Below are 22,320 nucleotides of genomic sequence, written 5' to 3'. Positions count from 1 at the left end.
AGCCTCCAATGAAGTTTCCCAGAAATTGTGTTTTATATCCAAACGTAGAAGTAATCAGATATCAACATCTCCAAGTCACTTTTTCAAAGCCATCTCCACTAATGTTCTGCTCAAATTGGCTTGTCCAATACCAGAGTGTGATATAGTTGATTTACATCCATGAATAATGCCAGGGTTTCAAAATTCTGACCCATTTCTTGTGAAGATAACCAAAATAATACCATTATTGAGATATTAAAACATATTAAACTAATGATCAGGATGACTTTGGTTCACCCAACACATACTTCAAATTTGTATTGTCTTGATTAATTTTATGTTTGCCTAAATTACACACAACTGTGAAATGGGTGAAACTTGGACTTTTGGCTTGTCCTTTTCTAGGTGGGTTCTAAGACAGGGTCAGATTTTAGCTAGAGAACTCATTACAGGAGGCCTCATGTTTTCTGGAAATCCAGAAAATTAGGGGCTAAATTATGCTTGGAAGTTTTCATTACTTAACCATAATATACGCTACCAAACTTTATCAAACTTTCCGGGAAAACCACCTAAAACAAATAGGTTGGTGCAAAAAGCTCTAAACTCTATAAATTATAATCCCTTCACAGAGGAGACTTCAGCATTATACTATCACAATCACACCTGTTTGTTTAAACCAGGGCATGAGGGTTGTTGGGGTACCAGGAACTGTCTTTCTCCTACTCTTCATGGCGGCTGCTCTTGTCCTCAGCTCTTTGCTGCAATCAATCTCGAAAGAGAGTCTTCATTTCTCATCCAATCCTCTGTTTGTGTTTTCACTATTTAACATCATCATCGTCGCCATCATTGTTGGAAGTCACAGGTCATCTTCCGGGGAAGTTGACAGTATCATACCTTTCCTATATCATCAGTATGAACCAGAAGAAGACGCAGACAATGATGTTGAGGATACAAAGAGTGATAAATACTTGAATCTGGATGGTTATGAAAATGGCAGTGACTGTGTTGATGACGAAAGTGAAGATTATAGCTTTGATTCTGATGGTTACAACGAAGATGACGACGACAATGGTAGCGATGACGAGGTTGGTTGGGGAGACATGGATGAACACAACAGTAATTTGGAGAAAAGAATCGAAGACTTCATTGATAAGGTTAACAAGGGATGGAAGGAAGAGAGGCTAAGGGATAGTCTCTCCAATCCTTTGCAGTTTAGCTACTTGTGAAAAAGTACTACAACCCCTTACAGATGTAGACAGATTACCCTCAAATTTATCAAGAAGATAGATGAAACTTGGAGAGCAAAATTAGCTCATACAAACAAAAATAATCAAATTTGTAGTTTAACCTCTGTATGTAGCAAAACTCAAGAAAATAATACAAACTTACTTTTCTTTTCCTTTGTCTCTCTCTCTCTCTCTCTCTCTCTCTCTCTCTCTCTCTTTCATTCTCTGCCCTATAATGTGTACCTTTCTTAAGACTTTATTATCTTCAAGACCATAACTGATTTCTATATTGCTATTCATCTTATAATCCCCTTTTTGGTGGAGACTCTTCGTAAATAATACCGCTTTCACTGCCCCTCATTAGATAGTCAATGGAAAAAGAGAATTCGACCACACAATAGATGAATCTATATATTTTTCTTCTCTATGCAACTTTAATGGACAAACCTGTGAGTAAAAATGATACACTTTTTTTAGCAAATAGTTATTTCCAAAATACTTCATGTGTTTTCTTCCTTCGAAAGATCAAAGGGACAAAAATTCTATGCAACAATTATGGTTAAGTAGAATACTACATGAACATAAAAATGAACTTCAGAAACATTTTGAACACTATATAGCTACCATCATTAAATTTCCCAGACGAGCAACAGTTAAACTAACCAAGACCTGTTCCCGCATCCTTGGGAGGTGCATCAGCCTTAATACGAGGTGGCCTAACTACACGATCAATGAGCCCATACTCTAGAGCCTCCTGTGCATTAAACCGCTTCATCCGACCTAAGTCTTTGTTAATCTGCATATAAACAGTTCAGAATATCAAAATTGAATCCAAGATCAACACAGGCATCTTTTGTTCAGGTGATGTCTAAAGTTTGTCATCATTCAACTTCAGACTAAGAAACAATAACTTATAATGCTTAATCTTGTAAATGGTAATTCATCAAGCTTGTGCATCACTTATTGAAACCGATAAGTAACAACGCTTAATGTGGTCATAAAACCACCTAACCCAAAAGCGATTATAGGTTTTACTTGTCAAACTAGCTAACCTTTTCAACTGGCTGGCCAGTGTTCTTAGCCAACTCGTTATAAAGGTAATCTTTGATTCTGAGAAGTTCATTTGCTTCATTTTGTATGTCATCAGCCTGCCACAAGATTTTGTAAAGATTCGTGAACACCACAAGGACCAAAAATCTACAAACATGAAAGGTATATATCGCAGCTTTTCATGGCAAGACAGGAAGCAGTAATACCTGACCACGAGCAGCCCCGGCAGGAGATTGTAGCGCAATCCTTGATAGTGGCATTGCAAATCGATTGCCCTAAGCAAAGCAGAAATTTTAAAAAGGTGGAATTTCAGAGTTCAACAATCTTAGTTAGAAATAGATGAAAGCAACAATCCTTTTAAGTCACACTGAACATAAAGATAATGCATCAAATCATTAATGTACAGGGGTTGCTAAATTGCACGTGTGAAAGAAAGAGCTCGGATAGCAACAAAATGGACATGAAAGGCCATCATCAGTCATTTTCTATAGAAAATTAGATTCCCCCACATTATACCACATCATCACAGCACTACTTAGCTGTATTAACTTCTGCACTTCTGAGGCAAAAACAAAAAACTTGTGTTCACCACCTTCGTGATGAGCATTAGTATGAAGGACGTTATCAACTTGGATTCAGTACTATTACCTTTTCTCCAGCTGCAAGAAGAAAGGCTGCTAAATTATAGGCATAGCCCACACAATGGGTGCCAACGGGACTATTTAAGCTCTGCATAGTATCATAAATAGCCATGCTCGGAGTAAGCTGCAAAATGGTGCAAGTTTCAGATATATGAAACATGGAAAAAGATTATCAAGAAAGAAGTATAATCATCATGAAAATCTGATACTCACATCTCCACCAGGGCCATTGATATACATATAAAGCCTTTTGGAAGAATCAATAGTGTCAAGGTACAGCATTGTTGCCAAAATCTGATTGCTAAACTCTTCATCTATATTCTGCCCAATGAAGATAACACGTTCTCGGTACTGCATTCCCAGAAAACAGAAGATTTTTTAGAGAAACACAATAAAATGGGATTCCATTAAAACTCCATTAAGAGAAATCCACTCAAAAAAGTTGACTTAAGATGTCAAGTTGATCTACTTTTAAATTTTTTTTTTATCTAGCTACCAAGATAGGTTTAGGGAAGATTTGGAATTGAAAATAGAAATCAAATACTAAATGCACAGGATCATTTGAAATATTTGGATAAAAAAAATACAAAGAAAAAGGCTTCAACAGAGATGTAAAGGAAATTGGTTCAAATAATCCGCATGAGTGGACTGCATGCCTCCTTGCTACCAATACACAAATAAAGGGTCATCCCTAGATGTGTTTCATATCTAATTTTATAACATGTACCTATAACCTTCTATGTCAACAAACTGCATGTCCAATTCATATGAAATTAACTGTAATGACTTACTAGAGCATTCCACAAATCAACCCATTGCCAAGTTCCCTCACCAGGAGTTCTATAGGGCACCTTTGGTGTCCCTATAGGCATCATTCCAATTCGCGCTCGTGATGGTCTTTGGTTACGTGTCCTGAAAAAGTTCAAACATAGAGATGCATCATCCATGCTTTAACATACTGATTTAGTAATTTAAACACCTCTCAGATAAATAAATAAAAAGTTATCATGCAGAATTGTAACTTATTCTGTTTATTTCAAAAGAATCAAACCAAATTAAGCATATTTATTTTCGTGAAAAATGGTAGACTAAAGACTCAGTTAGAGAACAATAATAACTAATGCAACAGTAATAAAAACGAATCACAATCATTAGCTTCCCCATCCACCAGGATTTCAGGATACTTGTAAATATAAATTTTAAACTGACAACAGAGTGGGCACTAACCTAGTAATGAGGATAAGTTATGCTCCTAAAAATATGAATTTGCACTTCTCATCTCTAAGGCGGGAGGATAACAAGTAACATACAGCAAATATCAGGGATATACCACTTATTATTCAGAAAATAATAATTCTAAGATATACATAATGTAGCCTTACACCGCATACATGATACATGCATGGATATACACATATTTGAGATATCATTGAAAACAATGAAGGCTTCGTACCAAAGAAGGGAAGAATATAACACCTTAGATGGCATGTCAAGAATAGAACAAACAATTATAATTTTTACCATACAACAGAAACAAGCCAGCCTCAGTTTTCATTTTGTGATTATAGACTATAATCAGCCACATCTTTGCAATCCCACAATGATACTTCATTGAGGAACAAAGAAACAAGTCTAAGATTCACGATTTTGAGTGTCTTGTTATGGTTAAAACTCCCCTATATTAGATAATACAACAAACAAATAAACAATCTCATTGTTGCCGCATAGCCCAAAATTCAAACGGAGAAATTTTTAGGAAACCAGTACACAAGAAACTCATTCAAACACCATAATGAAGTTTAATGAAAGCAGGATTGCCTTAGCAGAACTAGGATAATTACACCCTGTTAATACTCTTAAAAAAGTTTTAAGTGGGCACCACCAATATATTGGATATACGCTAACTTTTGGCACAAAACCATAAAAATTCGGAAGGATTAAAGAAATGTATACAAGCCCATAATTTAGTTACCTGGATTGAAGGCTCTTATTAACTTTGCCATAGAACTCAACCGTCAAGTTGGGGTTTTTAGCTCCAAAAGTTCCTTAGTTTTGTTAAAAGAAAAGCAAATCAATTATTGAAACGTCGCAGAAAAGAAGACCAAAATTATCTAACAAGAGAGGCAGTGAGTACCTAAAGATTGAAGCTTTAACCCTGAATAATGCTTTGTTGCACAACTGTGGAATACAAATTGCTGATTACAATTAAAAACATTCATTTATCTTGTTTTCTTGATTTTAAAAATTAATTAAAGAAGAAAAGGGAGAGAAAAGCAGCAAAACCCATGTGGGAGAGAACCTGAGAGGAGGAGCGAGTCTAGCTTGGGGCTGAAAGCTTGGAGTAGAAGTGGTCGGGTGAAAAGAGACTGCCATTTTCGCAAACAGAGATAGGAAGTTGGGAGCTTGGGATAGAGGAAGATGAAATAGACTGAGGCGGGATCCGCTAGAGCCGGCAACACTTGTTCTCTTTTCTTTTTCTTTTTTTCTGGGTAGAGTAGAGGTTGCCTTTTTCTTTGTTTCGCCAGATTTTAAAAAGAAATTAAAAATGTAATTTAATACGAAAAGATGCGGAAATGCGAATAATTTTTTTACAAAAGGCCTCAATGCTATTAGTAGTGGGCCTCTATTTTATGCGTGTTGGTACACTGAACCAATGCATAGCGCCACCCCTCACACTAATGCGTGTTGGTACTGAATTCTTGTAGGATTACTCCACCGGCACTATGCAATGCTAGTACCAAATACTGCATAGGCCCAGCCTCTATTTTATGCGTGTTGGTACACTAAACCAATGCATAGGGCCACCCCTCACACTAATGAGTGTTGGTACTGAATTCTTGTAGGATTACCCCACCGGCACTATGCAATGCTAGTACCAAATACTGCATAGGCCCACCACTAGCATCGATATTGTCTCCAACTTAGCCACCTAAATCTAATAGATTTCCTTTTGGTTATTATAGGCGTGGGGTTTTATTCCAAAGGCCTTGGTGATATTAGCAATAATACTCCTATATTTAAAGTGTAAATTACTAATATACTAGCCCAATGTGGGACTCTATAAATAAGAATGATGCGTTATTTGACGACTAGAGCATGTCCAGCTCAGTTGACAGGGCGCAAGGCATTTATCGTTTCGGTCATTTGTTCGAGCACCACGGTTGGCGACAATGAGTACAAACTTTTCGAGAACCTTTTCTTATATTCTTCTTCGTTTTTTTTTTTTCCCAGAACCCAAGTTGATATCTATAAAAAATAAAATAGAAATTGCATTTTCCATTATAATAACCAGAGTCATCAAGGAGCACAACAGTAGCAGACAAAATCTTAATTTGGTGGTTCAGAATTAAATCATCCAATCGCATTAGATTCACAAGCAAGCGAAGGAAAAGAACCCATTATCCTTGCACAGCCAGTTTAGAACGTCAACCAATTTTTTTCAAAAAGCTCTGTGGCTCACTTCAATGTGTTCAAATAAGAGCTACACTTGACAAAGAGCTGGAAGAGAGATTTGATACATGGACACAATAAACCAAGATACAAATACAATGTGACCAATTTGGTCTCTAAATCTAAAGGATTCAAGTAGGCTTCTCATAAGAATTCTGATCTCTAAATTCGGAAATGGCGCTTCTTATCATTTCAGCTGCATGGGGCTGCACAAACAGGTGAGTACTATCCAAGACATGTATTATGAATTGCTGTGAAGGGGGCAGTGTATTGTTGTAATTGATGATGAATTGCGCCATAGGTATGTCGCTGCACAAGAGAGTTACAAATGGTTGGTTTCGGAAACAAAGAGGGCTTGACGAGGGAAAAAGAAGCAACTCAAACTACTCTTTTAGGAACTGCTGGATCAATTCAACAGGCAATGAATGCCTGGATAAATCAAAATCTATTGGTGGATTGCTCTTTGTATCATAGAATTTACACAAGCCACAGAAGCTTCATAATCAAGGCCTCACTTTCAACTCAAAAACATTATTGTCAATCTGTGATGACCATACCCTCCATTGGAGCTACCAGTACAAAAAAGGTCAAGACTAACACCCAAAAGAGAAAAGCTGTCAAACCAAATGACAATCAGCAATACAAAATGTTAAACTTCTCATATTTTCGTTATTATGTTTTGACATAGTTTTATAATATGTGAAGGAGAGGAGGAACCGCAACCAAATATCCTCGAAACCCATGCTTGTTTTTGTAAAATTAAGAAATGCACAACAGAAAGTTCATACAATTAGCTTACCAAGAGACGAACAATCCTTTAGTGGCGTTCACCATCTCGTATCAAAACCCTCAAAAATTCTGAAATGCAACAACAGCAACAAAAACCAAGAGATGAGACCAAAATACTTCGATTATAATGATCCTAAACCTTAGCATACAAAGGAAGAGAGAGATGATATGCTAAGCGAAAGCTTAATGGTATAACTTCTAGTCCTAAGCGTCACAAGAAAGAATTAATCAAAGTAATGAAAATAGTTCCATTACATAACAAAGCAGTATCTGTTAAACCATATACATATTTAGCCAGTGTTTGATGGATTCAGTGCCTAAACTAATAACTAATTCTTTTACGCAAATATAATAGAAGATGGATTCACCATCTTGCATTTTTTTTTACAACAAGTAAGAAATAATCTTAGCCTCTCACATTCTTTCATAGTAAGTAAAATACGGAACGGGAAAAATACGAATAAAATATGTACATGTTTTATTCGGAAATTTTTTCGCAAGTTACAACTAAAAAGTTCGGACACTATATAATATATTTGAATTTTTTAATATATATTATTTTTATTCAATAGATCAAAGCAACAATCCTTTTAAGTCACATCGAACATGAAGATAATGCATCAAATCATTAATGTACAGGGGTTGCTAAATAGCATGTGTGAGAAGAGCTCAGATAGCAACAAAATGGACATGAAAGGCCATCATCAGTCATTTTCTACAGAAAATTAGATTCCCCCACATTATACCACATCATCACAGCACTATTTAGCTGTATTAACTTCTGAGGCAAAAAGAAAAAAACTTGCGTTCATCACCTTCGTGATGAACATTAGTACTAAGGATTTTATCAACTTGGATTCAGTACTATTAACTTTTCTCCAGCTGCAAGAAGAAAGGCTGCTAAATTAAAGGCATAGCCCACACAATGGGTGCCAACGGAACTCTATAAGCTCTGCATAGTATCATAGATAGCCATGCTTGGAGTAAGCTGCAAAATGGTGCAAGTTTCAGATATATGGAACATGGAAAAAAATTATCAAGAAAGAAGTATAATCATCATGAAAATCTGATAGCTCACATCTCCACGAGGACCATTGATATATATATATATATATATATATATATATATAAAGCCTTTTGGAAGAATCAATAGTGTCAAGGTACAGCATTTGATGCAGGACGCGTATGACCTAAATTTATTTAGTTTCCTAATGTATTTGTTTGTTTCCTAGATTCTCTAGTTTTCCAATTACTAGTAGGATTTCTACTTTTCCAGATTTCCATATTTCTAGTTTTAAGTTTCCTATTTTATTTGGGTTAGGATTTCTGTTTTTTTTTTTTGGTCAATTAGGATTTCTGTTTAAGCAAGGGGTTTTTATCCTATTATTTATAGGTTTTAGTTTGCTATAAATAACCCCATTTAGTTCTTTAAAATTCAGATTTGAATGTTGAGTAAACCTTTTCCTAGAACTCTCTGATTTTGTCCCTTCGGTCTATATTTTCTTCTCCTCGATTTCCGATATTCATCTTTGTTCTACTGTTTCTGCCCTTTATCTCGTCTTTTCGATCTATATTTCTTCTCTTCGATCTCTTATATTCTTCTCTGTTCGATTGTTCAAGTGCTTAATCTAATACCTACGGGCTGTACTACATCAGCATTGTTGCCAAAATCTGATTGCCAAACTCTTCCTCTATATTCTGCCAAATGAAGATAACACGTTCCCGGTACTACATTCCCAGAAAACAGAAGATTTCTTAGGGAAACACAATCAAAATGGGATTCCACTAAAACTCCATTAAGTTGAAATCCACTCAAAAAATTTGACTTAAGATGTCAATTTGATCTACTTTTATTTCTTATTTTGTATCTAGCTACCCAAAAGATTCTTCCAATGTATCATTTCTGGGTCCAATGAAATTCATAGGTATAGGAAGAAGCCCTGTCAAATAGAGATTTTTTCTTTCGACCATCTTTCGATTGTTAATACGATATATAAGGACCGCTACTACAAATAGTACTAATTGACAATAGAAATCAAATACTAAATGCACAGGATCATTTGAAATATTTGGATAAAAAACACAAAGAAGAAAGCTTCAAGAGAGATGTAAAAGGAAATTGGTTCAAATAATCAGCATGAGTGGACTGCAAGCCTCCTTGCTGGTGATACACAAAATAAAGGGCCATGCCTAGATGTGTTTCATATCTAATTTTATAACATGTACCTATAACCTTCTAGGTCAACAAACTGTATGTCCAATTCATATGAAATTAACTGTAATGAATTACTAGAGCATTCCACAAGTCTCTCAGATAAAAAAAAAGTTAACATGCTAAATTGTAACTTATTCTGTTTATTTCAAAAGAATCAAACCAAATTGAGCATATTTATTTTCCTGAAAAATAGTATACTAAAGAAGGCTTCATATCAAAGAAGGGAAGAATATAACAAATTAGATGGCATGTCAAAAATAGAACAAACATTTAATTTTTACCATACAACAGAAACAAGCCAACCTCAGTTTTTATTTTGTGATTATAGGCTGTAATCAGCCACATCCTTGCAGTCTCTCAACGATACTTCATTGAGGAACAAAGAAACAAGTCTAAGATGATACAACAAACAAATAAATAAACAATCTCATTATATTAGATAATACAACAAACAAATAAATAAACAATCTCATTATATTAGATAATACAACAAACAAATAAACAATCTCATTGTTGCCGCGTTGCCCAAAATTCAAACAGATAAATTTTTAGGAAACCAGCACACAAGAACCTCATTCAAACACCATATTGGAGTTAGCTGCACTAGGATATTTACAACCAATATATTGGATATACGCTAACTTTTGGCACAAAACTATCAAAATTCGGAAGGATTAAACAAATGTATACAAGCCCATAATTTAGTTATCTGGATTGAAGGCTCTTATTAACTTTGCCGTAGAACTCAACCGTCAAGTTGGGGTTTTTAGTTCCAAAAGTTCCTTAGTTTCGTTATAAAATAAAAAATAAAATAAAAAAGCAAATTAATTATTGATACGTCGCAGAAAAGAAGACCAAAATTATCTAACAAGAGAGGCAGTGAGTACCTAAATATTGAAGCTTTAACCCACGCGGGAGAGAACCTGAGAGGAGGAGCGAGTCTAGCTTGGGGCTGAAAGCTTGGAGTAGAAGTGGTCGGGTGAAACGAGACTGCCACTTTCGCGCAAACAGAGATAGGAAGTTGAGAGCTTGGGAAAGAGGAAGAAGAAATAGACTGAGGCGGGATCCGCTTGAGCCGGCAACACTTGTTCTCTCTTTTTTTTCTTTTTTCTGGGTAAAAGGTTCTCTTTCTTTTTTCTTTGTTTCGCCAGATTTTAAAAAGAAATTAAAAATATAATTTAATACGAAAAGATGCGGATATGCGAATAAATTTTGTACAAAAGGCCTCGGGTGCTGTTAGTAGTGGGCCTCTATTTTATGCGTGTTGGTACACCGAACCAATGCATAGGGCCACCACTCACACTAATGCGTGTTGGTACCTAACTCTCGTAGGATTACCCCACCAGCACTATGCAATGCTAGTACCAAATCCCGCATTGGTCCACCACTAGCATCGATATTGTCCCCAACTTAGCCACCTAAATTCAATAGATTTCCTTTTGGCTATTAGAGCATTTCTAGCAGTTTGCCCCTTGCCATGGTAAGGGGAGCCCTAGGGCAGCTACTATTCAGGTGAATAGTGGCTACCCTAGCCCCCCGAGCAAAATGTGTTTCCAGCAGTTGCCCTTTGCCATAGCAAATACTATTCATTTTTTTGTTTTTTCCACAACTGTTTTTACTTAAACAATTAATTTGGATAATATTTTCGGATAAGATTTTTGGGTTTCTATGTGTCAATACTATTCATATTGGATAATATTTTTTGATATGATTTTATTTTATTAGTTGTATTGGTTGGTATTTATAGGAAAAAAAAAAGTATGAGGATTTGGTGTTAAAAGTGAAGAGTATTGGTTGGTATTTATAGACATTAGCGGACCCAGAATTTTTGTAGCGTAGGTGCAATATTGACTAAGTATGAAAAATGATTTTTCTGAATAATCATTTTCTCAAGATAATTTTTGGCGGCCTTTATTCCTTACACATCAAATAAGAAAACTTGATTTTATAGAATTTTAATATGAAGTATATATTGACATAATGAGCCATCATTTTTAGCCTAAATTGTATTTTGCACTAAAACCGATTTTTCATATTTTGATTTGGTGGGAATTTGATTTTCTAGTATTTTTATTTGAATCCAAATGGGGGGTACTTCCTTATTTACATTGTAAACTTAAGTAAATGGAGTAATATAAAAATAAATGAAAGTAAAAAGACAAAGACATTTGAAAATGGAAATAAGGTATAGAGAGGAAAGATTAGTACATTTTTTGGTATTTTTATCCTTTTTATTTCATTTTTTTATTGCACAAACATTGCCTACTGTTGGATTGCTGGACAAAATATGATCGGAGAGCCTAGCGCGCGCCACGGGGGCTATTTAAAAAATTTGGCACCAGGGTCGAATCGCAGGGGATTTACCCTGTGATTTCCACCCTCCCCTTGGGCCCCCCTTCCCTTGGGCCCCCCCATTTTTTTGGGTCCCCCCCATTTTCCCGGGGAATTTTTTTTTTTTGGAAACCCTTTTTTTTGTTTAACCCCCCCCCCCCCCCCCCCCCCCCCAGCCGGAGCCCAGCCTTAGCTGCTGAAAATGCTCTTATAGGTGTGGGGTTTTATCCCAAAGGTCTTGGTGTTATTATCAATAGCACCCCTATTTTTAAGGTGTAAATAACTATTATAATAGCCCAATGTGGGACTCTATAAATAAGAATAGTGCGTAATTTAAACTACAACAGCATGTCCAGCTCAGTTGGCAGACCGTTAGGCCTTTATAGTTAAGGTCGTCTGTTCGAGAACCACGGCTGGCGACACAATGGGTATAAATGTTTTAGAATCTTTTCTTCCGTTCTTCTTCGTTTCTTTTTTCTTCATAAAAATGTAACCTATGAAAAATAAAATAGAAATTGCATTTTCCATTATAATAACCAGTGTCATCAAGGAGCACAACAGTAGCAGACAAAATCTTAATTTGGTAGTTTAGAATTAAATCATCCAATCTCATTAGATTCACAAGCAATTGCAAAGGAAAGGAACCCATTATCCTTGCACAACCAGTTTAGAAGCAAATGTGTGTGCGACTAAATAAATCGGAACAACGTCAACCAATTTTTTTCAAAAAGCTCTGTGGCTTACTTCAATGTGTTCAAATAAGAGCTACAGGTGACAGAGCTGGAAGGGAGATTTGATACATGGACACAATAAACCAAGATACAAATACAATGTGACCAATTTGGTCTCTAAATCTAAAGGATTCAAGTAGGCTTCTCATAAGAATTCTGATCTCTAAATTCGGAAATGGCGCTTCTTATCATTTCAGCTGCATGGGGCTGCACAAACAGGTGAGTACTATCCAAGACATGTATTATGAATTGTTGTGAAGGGGGCAGTGTATTGTTGTAATTGATGATGAATTGCGCCATAGGTATGTCGCTGCACAAGAGAGTTACAAATGGTTGGTTTCGGAAACAAAGAGAGCTTGACGAGGGAAAAAGAAGCAACTCAAACTACTCTTTTAGGAACAGCTGGATCAAGTCAACAGGCAATGAATGCCTGGATAAATCAAAATCTATTGGTGGATTGCTCTTTGTATCATAGAATTTACACAAGCCAGAAGCTTCATAATCAAGGCCTCACTTTCAACTCAAAAACATTATTGTTAATCTGTGATGACCATACCCTCTATTGGAGCTACCAGTACAAAAAAGGTCAAGACTAACACCCAAAAGAGAAAAGCTGTCAAACCAAATGACAATCAGCAATACAATATGTTAAACTTCTCATATTTTCATCATTATGTTTTGACATAGTTTTATAATATGTGAAGGAAAGGAGGAACTGCAACCAAATATCCTCGAAACCCATGCTTGTTTTCGTAAAATTAAGAAATTCACAACAGAAAGTTCATACAATTATCTTACCAAGAGACGAACAATCCTTTAGTGGCGTTCACCATGTCGTATCAAAACCCTCAAAAATTCTGAAATGCAACAACAGCAACAAAAACCAAGAGATGAGACCAAGATACTTCGATTATAATGATCCTAAACCTTAGCATACAAAGGAAGAGAGAGACAATATGCTTAAGCCAAAGCTTAATGGTATAAATTCTAGTCCTACCCGTCACAAGAAAGAATTAATCAAAGCAATGAAAATAGTTCCATTAAATGACATAGCAGTCTCTGTTAAACCATATACATATTTAGTCAGTGTTTGATGGATTCAGTGCCTAAACTAATTCTTTTACGCAAATATAATATCATAGAGATTATGGCGAAAACACAAAAAATTGTTATGAACAGCATATGAAACAAAATAAACCCAAATTAGATCAAACTCATTAACCCGTTCAGTACAAGGAACAAACACAATTACACGCCCAGAAGAACAACGATTCCAAGCTCTTTCTGCGAACCCAGAAGTCCCAAAAGAAGCAAAAAAGTTAAATAAAAATATTTAAATTGCCCAAATAGATGGTAGAAACAAAAGGCGAATCATGGAGAAGCAACGAACAATATCAAATTTCGAACTTGAAGATGTTAACATTTGCATACATATCTTAGCTGCAGAGGTCGGTGGAGCTTTTGTCTGTCCGTCCCCAGGGGTTTCGGTTGGGGTCACCCGCTCAAAGTGTATTTAGCGTAGTCTCTCTTCTATTTTATTCAATTTCTTTTGTTTATTAATAAATAATTTATTTTATTTCTTTTTAAAAGGTTTTTTTTTTTTCCAGATAATTTTATTTGCATTCTTACTTCTACTGTTGACCATTAGAATAAATATAACATTGTCACACTGATTAAGAATTACATATATAATTAAGCAAAAAATTAACACAAAAAAACTAAGAAAAATAAAATTAAGAGTCAAAAACTCAACTGATTAAACATGTAAATTAACTGATGCATAAATTCTTCTGACTCAAAGTTGTGAGTCTGCCCCTAAACTTTTTTTTATCAAAAAAAACAAAAACAAAAACAAATTTAACCCACATCTACTTGCCGACCATCAAACTCATCCAATGAACAAAAGTATAACAACTAATATGAGAAATAAAACAATATAGAAGTAGCAATCACCACTCCAAAGGATTGCAGCTAAGCCTTCATTACTGAATTTAAATCTTAATTACGGTTTTTTATTTTTATGTAAATTGTGATACAAAATAAAGGAGAAGCAGCTATGAACAACGATCTAGCTAAGTAAATCAAATTAAGGGTAATATTAAACGAAATAAATCAAATAATATTCATAAGTTTCCTCAGCTTATACCCAAAAAAATAAAAAATAAAACCTTTACAAATCAACCAAATCTGACCTTAGATTGGAGATAAGAACCCGGAGATTGCAGCGTTTATTGGGGTTAGGCCCCGTTCGGTTCATGGGAAAGGAGACTTGGGGATGAGAAATCAATTGTTTTCCCATGTTTGGTAAGTTCATGCATGAGAAATCGTTGACTGGCCCATGGGAAAGTTGGGGGGAAAGTGAAGTTATCCTCCCAACTTGGATTTTGTTTTCCCTCCTCATGGGAAAGTTAGGTCAGTGTTCATCAACCAAGTCAGCGCGGGTCCGGTCAAACTGCGCTGGAATAGTTGGACAAGTAGCTCATTGTCGATTCCCATGGGCTGTAGAGTTCCGACATACATCCTGCCTTTAAAATTGAAGCTCCGAGGTAAGCCTCTTTTTATCCTATTTTGTTATGCATTCGGTTCCGTTATACTTATATATCTCTGGCCACTTAAAACCGTACGGAATCCTTACTTTGGGTATAGGGAGAGATTATCAAGATCTAAAACATCATACTCGTCCCCAGTCAATTTATTAACTGCCCGTTCAAGGCGACTGATCTTCTCCATCAGAGGATCGGACGGCTGTGGTGGGACGTATGGCACTATCTGATTCATGGGAGTGGAAGCCAAGGACACGGCCGGTACTGCAGGAGGCTTTCTTCAGATCTCTTTCTCGTAGTGATCCATAGGTTCAGGAACTGCGGGCTGATTCTGAACTGAAGGGGGTACTGGGTCTACAGGTCTAGCATCTGCTACTCTTGGTTGGCTTTGTGGTTGTGCATTTGTGTCCCCTGGGCCGGGATGGTAGATGGAGGGTTTGTTCCTTGAGCAGCAGGTGCAGCCAGGGTATTTCGGCTACCTGCGAGGTCAATTGTGCTAGTATCCAGGCAATCTCACCTAGTTGACGGCTAACTACCTCGTTAGAAAGTTGCTGATTTGCCGGGGCTGTAGGGTTCCGCTGGTGGTTACAGCCAGTAGACTCTTCATTGTCCCCATCATAGAGAGTAAGCAAGTTACCTCGGTGACTGGCGTTGTTGGCCATGATCTCTGGGTCTGATTCACCAAGGCGTTCTAGGTCCTCTATTTTGACTAACCTCCTGGACGGGCCTCTAGTAGTTCGCACCCACCCGCAGTTTGCAAACTGACGGCGAACCGAGTCTAAGAAAGATTCCTCTTGTGCCGAACCTATGGTTCAACACTCAAGATTAGGGATAAAAACCTAAAGGCTGACACCGGCTTAATATAATAAATAAGGTTTAGAAAGACCGCAAAGATGTGTGCTTGCTGTTGTATGCTTCCTGATTAACGTCTGGTCTTGCACTTGCAGCGGATTCTCTTACTTTAGCTTGGCACCTTTCGCTCGCAGGACTGAGACCGAGGAACTGCAATCGTGCTACTGGTTCGCTGGCAAAGCATTCCCTCTCTCTTCTTTCTTCACTCGAATACTTCGCTTCGCACCATGATTGACCGAAAGCCACTATGGGTAACTCAACCACCTTAACAATCTCCTCCCCGATCCCTATATCCTATATATATTTCCAACCCATCCTAAGGAACAGCCAGCCCCCTTTATCTACGGGCTATGGCTCACGAAATAGAACTGCAAATGGTTATCCGAATTTAAATTAGATGCTCTGGATCTAGAAATTGAAGGTATACTGCTATCCGAATTGTAAGAAATGCTAGGCAAGGTGGCGCACATATAAATGGATGACGAGAACTGGCTCTCCATATGGTAGTAGGTGGAACGCTTCTGGCTCTAGCTTACTCTGCTACAACTACTATGACTTCCACTGCTGCTACTAAGCTAATGAGATCGGGGAGAGAAAGTGATTAAAGAAAGTGAATTTTATTTTTATTTGATAAGTAATCAAGGAGCTATGTATATATCACTCAGATGAGGCTTAGTGAAAAACTAAACAGAACAGATGAAAGTTAGCCCAGCCAAAGCGCTAATCCAGCTACAAATGAAAGAGTAAAGCGCATTATCTTCATTCCACTTCCAATTAGATGTGTTACACACCGTGAGCCGTGTAATAGGCTACCATTTCGCGCGGTTCGGGGGGCACTTGAGTCAGCCGCCGGCGCCCGATTGCGTCTTGACCCCTATCCAATTTTTGTGCCAATTCCCCCTTCGTACTACCAAAAAATGAGATTCTTGCCGAATCCGAGTTTGCTGCTCCAACCATTACCAAACTAATACCTATTCCGTTTAGTACTTCATGTGCTTCTGTTGCGTATAATGTAAATTACAAATGGTTGGTTTCGGAAACAAAGAGGGCTTGACCAGGGAAAAAGAAGGAACTCAAACTACTCTTTTAGGAACTGCTGGATCAATTCAACAGGCAATGAATGCCTGGATAAATCAAAATCTATTGGTGGATTGCTCTTTGTATCATAGAATTTACACAAGCCAGACGCTTTATGATCCCAAAACAACAACGATTCCAAACTCTTTCTGCGAACCCAGAAGTCCCAAAAAAGCAAAAAAGTTAAATAAAAATATTTAAATTGCCCAAATAGATGGTAGAAACAAAAGGCGAATCATGGAGAAGCAACGAACAATATCAAATTTCGAACTTGAAGATGTTAACATTTGCATACATATCTCTGCTGCAGAGGTCGGTGGAGCTTTTGTCTATCCATCCCCAGGGGTTTCGGTTGGGTCACCCTCTCAAAGTGTATTTAGCGTAGTCTCTTTTCTATTTTATTCAATTTCTTTTGTTTATTAATAAATAATTTATTTTATTTCTTTTTAAAATGGTATTTTTTTTTTCCAGATAATTTTATTTGCATTCATACTTCTACTGTTGACCATTAGAATAAATATAACATTGTCACACTGATTAAGAATTACATACATAATTAAGCAAAAAATTGACACAAAAAAACTAAGAAAAATAAAATTAAGAGTAAAAAACTCAACTGATTAAACATGTAAATTAACTGATGCATAAATTCTACTGACTCAAAGTTGTGAGTTTACCCCTAAACTTTTTTTATCAAAAAAAATAAAAACAAAAACAATTTTAACCCACATCTACTTGCCGACCATCAAACTCATCCAGTGAACAAAAGTATAACAACTAATATGAGAAATGAAACAATATAGAAGTAGCAATCACCACTCCAAAGGATTGCCGCTAAGCCTTCATTACTGAATTTAAATCTTAATTACGGTTTTTTATTTTTATGTAAATTGTGATACAAAATAAAGGAGAAGCAGCTATGAACAACGATCTAGCTAAGTAAATCAAATTAAGGGTAATATTAAACGAAATAAATCAAATAATATTCATAAGTTTCCTCAGCTTATACCCAAAAAAATAAAAATAAAAACCTTTACAAATCAACCAAATCTGACCTTAGATTGGAGATAAGAACCCGTAGATTGCAGCGTTTATTGGGGTTAGGCCCCGTTCGGTTCATGGGAAAGGAGACTTGGGGATGAGAAATCAATTGTTTTCCCATATTTGGTAAGTTCATGCATGAGAAATCGTTGACTGGCCCATGGGAAAGTTGGGGGGAAAGTGAAGTTATCCTCCCAACTTGGATTTTGTTTTCCCTCCTCATGGGAAAGTTAGGTCAGTGTTCATCAACCAAGTCAGCGCGGGTCCGGTCAAACTGCGCTGGAATAGTTGGACAAGTAGCTCATTGTCGATTCCCATGGGCTGTAGAGTTCCGACATACATCCTGCCTTTAAAATTGAAGCTCCGAGGTAAGCCTCTTTTTATCCTATTTTGTTATGCATTCGGTTCCGTTATAATTATACATCTCTGGCCACTTAAAACCGTACGGAATCCTTACTTTGGGGTATAGGGAGAGATTATCAAGATCTAAAACATCATACTCGTCCCCAGTCAATTTATTAACTACCCGTTCAAGGCGACTGATCTTCTCCATCAGAGGATCGGACGGCTGTGGTGGGACGTATAGCGCTATCTGATTCATGGGAGTGGGAGCCAAGGACACAGCCGGTACTGCATGAGGCTTTCTTCAGATCTCTTTCTCGTAGTGATCCACAGGTTCAGGAACTGCGGGCTGATTCTGAACTGAAGGGGGTACTGGGCCTACAGGTCTAGCATCTGCTACTCTTTGTTGGCTTTGTGGTTGTGGATCTGTGTCCCCTGAGCCGGGGTGGTAGATGGAGGGTTTGTTCCTTGAGCAGCAGGTGCAGCCAGGGTATTTCGGCTACCTGCGAGGTCAATTGTGCTAGTATCCAGGCAATCTCAGCTAGTTGACGGCTAACTACCTCGTTAGAAAGTTGCTATTTTGCCGGGGCTGTAGGATTCCGCTGGTGGTTAGAGCCAGTAGACTCTTCATTGTCCCTATCATAGAGAGTAAGCACGTTACCTCGGTGACTGGCGTTGTTGGCCATGATCTCTGGGTCTGATTCACCAAGGCGTTCTAGGTCCTCTATTTAACTAACCTCCTGGACGGGCCTCTAGTTGTTCGCACCCACCCGCAGTTTGCAAACTGACGGCGAACCGAGTCTAAGAAAGATTTCTCTTGTGCCGAACCTATGGTTCAACACTCAAGATTAGGGATAAAAACCTAAAGGCTGACACCGGCTTAATATAATAAATAAGGTTTAGAAAGGCCGCAAAGATGTGTGCTTGCTGCTGTATGCTTCCTGATTAACGTCTGGTCTTGCACTTGCAGCGGATTCTCTTACTTTAGCTTGGCACCTTTCGCTCGCAGGACTGAGACCGAGGAACTGCAATCGTGCTACTGGTTCGCTAGCAAAGCATGCCCTCTCTCTTCTTTCTTCACTCGAATACTTCGCTTCGCACCATGATTGACCGAAAGCCACTATGGGTAACTCAACCACCTTAACAATCTCTTCCCCGATCCTTATATCCTATATATATTTCCAACCCATCCTAAGGAACAGCCAGCCCCCTTTATCTACGGGCTATGGCTCACGAAATAGAACTGCAAATGGTTATCCGAATTTACATTAGATGCTCTGGATCTGGAAATTGAAGGTATATTGCTATCCGAACTGTAAGAAATGCTAGGCAAGGTGGCGCACATATAAATGGATGACGAGAACTGGCTCTCCATATGGTAGTAGGTGGAAAGCTTCTGGCTCTAGCTTACTCTGCTACAACTACTATGACTTCCACTGCTGCTACTAAGCTAATGAGATCGGGGAGAGAAAGTGATTAAAGAAAGTGAATTTTATTTTTATTTGATAACTAATCAAGGAGCTATGTATATATCACTCAGATGAGGCTTAGTGAAAAACTAAACAGAACATATGAAAGTTAGCCCAGCCAAAGGGCTAATCCAGCTACAAATGAAAGAGTAAAGCGCATTATCTTCATTCCACTTCCAATTAGATGTGTTACACACCCTGAGCCGTGTAATAGGCGACCATTTCGCGCGGTTCGAGGGGCACTTGAGTCAGCCGCCGGCACCCAACTGCGTCTTGACCCCCATCCAATTTTTGGGCCAATTCCCCCTTCGTACTACCAAAAAATGAGATTCTTGCCGAATCCGAGTTTGCTGCTCCAACCATTACCAAACTAATACCTATTCCGTTTAGTACTTCAGGTGCTTCTGTTGCGTATAATGTAAATTACAAATGGTTGGTTTCGGAAACAAAGAGAGCTTGACAAGGGAAAAAGAAGCAACTCAAACTACTCTTTTAGGAACTGCTGGATCTATTCAACACGCAATGAATGCCTGGATAAATCAAAATCTATTGATGGATTGCTCTTTGTATCATAGAATTTACACAAGCCAGACGCTTCATAATCAAGGCCTCACTTTCAACTCAAAAACATTATTGTCAATCTATGATGACCATACCCTCTATTGGAGCTACCAGTACAAAAAAGGTCAAGACTAACACCCAGAAGAGAAAAGCTGTCAAACCAAATGACAATCAGCAATACAAAATGTTAAACTTCTCATATTTTCATCATTATGTTTTGACATAGTTTTATAATATGTGAAGGAAAGGAGGAACCGCAACCAAATATCCTTGAAACCCATGCTTGTTTTCGTAAAATTAAGAAATTCACAACAGAAAGTTCATACAATTATCTTACCAAGAGACGAACAATCCTTTAGTGGCGTTCACCATCTCGTATCAAAACCCTCAAAAATTCTGAACTGCAACAAAAACCAAGAGATGAGACCAAGATACTTCGATTATAATGATCCTAAACCTTAGCATACAAAGGAAGAGAGAGACGATATGCTTAAGCCAAAGCTTAATGGTATAAATTCTAGTCCTACGCGTCACAAGAAAGAATTAATCAAAGCAATGAAAATAGTTCCATTAAATGACATAGCAGTCTCTGTTAAACCATATACATGTTTAGTCAGTGTTTGATGGATTCAGTGCCTAAACTAATTCTTTAACGCAAAGATAATATCATAGAGATTATGGCGAAAACACAAAAAACTGTTATGAACTGCATATGAAACAAAATAAACCCAAATTAGATCAAACCCATTAACCCGTTCAGTACAAGGAACAAACACAATTACACGCCCAGAAGAACAACGATTCCAAGCTCTTTCTGCAAACCCAGAAGTCCCAAAAGAAGCAAAAAAGTTAAATAAAAATATTTAAATTGCCCAAATAGATGGTAGAAACAAAAGGCGAATCATGGAGAAGCAACGAACAATATCAAATTTCGAACTTGAAGATGTTAACATTTGCACACATATCTCTGCTGTAGAGGTCGGTGGAGCTTTTGTCTGTCTATCCCCAGGGGTTTCGGTTGGGGTCACCCTCTCAAAGTGTATTTAGCGTAGTCTCTTTTCTATTTTATTCAATTTCTTTTGTTTATTAATAAATAATTTATTTTATTTCTTTTTAAAAGGGTTTTTTTTTTTCCAGATAATTTTATTTGCATTCATACTTCTACTGTTGACCATTAGAATAAATATAACATTGTCACACTGATTAAGAATTACATATATAATTAAGCAAAAAATTGACACAAAAAAACTAAGAAAAATAAAATTAAGAGTCAAAAACTCAACTAATTAAACATGTAAATTAACTGATGCATAAATTCTACTGACTCAAAGTTGTGAGTTTGCCCCTAAACTTTTTTTATCAAAAAAAACAAAAAAAAAAACAAATTTAACCCACATCTACTTCCCGACCATCAAACTCATCCAGTGAACAAAAGTATAACAACTAATATGAGAAATGAAACAATATAGAAGTAGCAATCACCACTCCAAAGGATTGCAGCTAAGCCTTCATTACTGAATTTAAATCTTAATTACGGTTTTTTATTTTTATGTAAATTGTGATACAAAATAAAGGAGAAGTAGCTACGAACAACGATCTAGCTAAGTAAATCAAATTAAGGGTAATATTAAACGAAATAAATCAAATAATATTCATAAGTTTCCTCAGCTTATACCCAAAAAAATAAAAAAAATAAAACCTTTACAAATCAACCAAATCTGACCTTAGATTGGAGATAAGAACCCGGAGATTGCAGCGTTTATTGGGGTTAGGCCTCGTTCGGTTCATGGGAAAGGAGACTTGGGGATGAGAAATCAATTGTTTTCCCATGTTTGGTAAGTTCATGCATGAGAAATCGTTGACTGGCCCATGGGAAAGTTGGCGGGAAAGTGAAGTTATCCTCCCAACTTGGATTTTGTTTTCCCTCCTCATGGGAAAGTTAGGTCAGTGTTCATCAACCAAGTCAGCGCGGGTCCGGTCAAACTGCGCTGGAATAGTTGGACAAGCAGCTCATTGTCGATTC

General features: G+C 37.2%; 4 protein-coding genes across 6 annotated transcripts; 1 reads left to right on the top strand and 3 right to left on the bottom strand.

Annotated features, from left to right (window-relative positions):
• LOC18776289 lies at positions 663-1,205 on the top strand. The gene has a single exon (XM_007208765.1). It carries the CDS (start codon positions 663-665, stop codon positions 1,203-1,205), a length of 543 nt encoding a protein of 180 aa, XP_007208827.1.
• LOC18777968 (ATP-dependent Clp protease proteolytic subunit-related protein 2, chloroplastic) lies at positions 1,620-5,420 on the bottom strand. The gene is made up of 9 exons (XM_007209367.2): positions 5,196-5,420; positions 5,031-5,074; positions 4,869-4,941; positions 3,688-3,808; positions 3,110-3,247; positions 2,904-3,020; positions 2,462-2,530; positions 2,258-2,353; positions 1,620-2,001 (listed from the first exon to the last, which is right to left on the bottom strand). The coding sequence occupies exons 1-9, from the start codon at positions 5,267-5,269 to the stop codon at positions 1,864-1,866; spliced, it is 870 nt and encodes a 289-aa protein (XP_007209429.1). The 5' UTR covers positions 5,270-5,420; the 3' UTR covers positions 1,620-1,863.
• Positions 6,212-10,620, bottom strand: LOC18777752 (RNA polymerase II transcription factor B subunit 5). 2 transcript variants are annotated; one of them, XM_020564652.1, is made up of 4 exons: positions 10,238-10,620; positions 8,007-8,123; positions 7,146-7,204; positions 6,212-6,655 (listed from the first exon to the last, which is right to left on the bottom strand). In XM_020564652.1, the coding sequence occupies exons 3-4, from the start codon at positions 7,178-7,180 to the stop codon at positions 6,478-6,480; spliced, it is 213 nt and encodes a 70-aa protein (XP_020420241.1). In that variant the 5' UTR covers positions 7,181-7,204; positions 8,007-8,123; positions 10,238-10,620; the 3' UTR covers positions 6,212-6,477. The 2 variants fall into 2 exon arrangements, with proteins under 2 accessions (XP_020420241.1, XP_007211160.1); XM_007211098.2 differs by lacking the exon at positions 8,007-8,123 and having other exon boundaries at positions 10,238-10,618.
• Positions 12,437-21,068, bottom strand: LOC18777853 (RNA polymerase II transcription factor B subunit 5). 2 transcript variants are annotated; one of them, XM_020564653.1, is made up of 3 exons: positions 21,050-21,068; positions 20,635-20,698; positions 12,438-12,722 (listed from the first exon to the last, which is right to left on the bottom strand). In XM_020564653.1, the coding sequence occupies exons 2-3, from the start codon at positions 20,667-20,669 to the stop codon at positions 12,545-12,547; spliced, it is 213 nt and encodes a 70-aa protein (XP_020420242.1). In that variant the 5' UTR covers positions 20,670-20,698; positions 21,050-21,068; the 3' UTR covers positions 12,438-12,544. The 2 variants fall into 2 exon arrangements, with proteins under 2 accessions (XP_007210944.1, XP_020420242.1); XM_007210882.2 differs by lacking the exons at positions 20,635-20,698; positions 21,050-21,068 and adding an exon at positions 13,211-13,271 and having other exon boundaries at positions 12,437-12,722.

This window comes from Prunus persica, chromosome G5 (genome assembly GCF_000346465.2).
Source record: "Prunus persica cultivar Lovell chromosome G5, Prunus_persica_NCBIv2, whole genome shotgun sequence".
NCBI classification, from domain to species: Eukaryota; Viridiplantae; Streptophyta; class Magnoliopsida; order Rosales; family Rosaceae; genus Prunus; species Prunus persica.
This window is presented reverse-complemented; position numbering and strand designations above follow the sequence as displayed.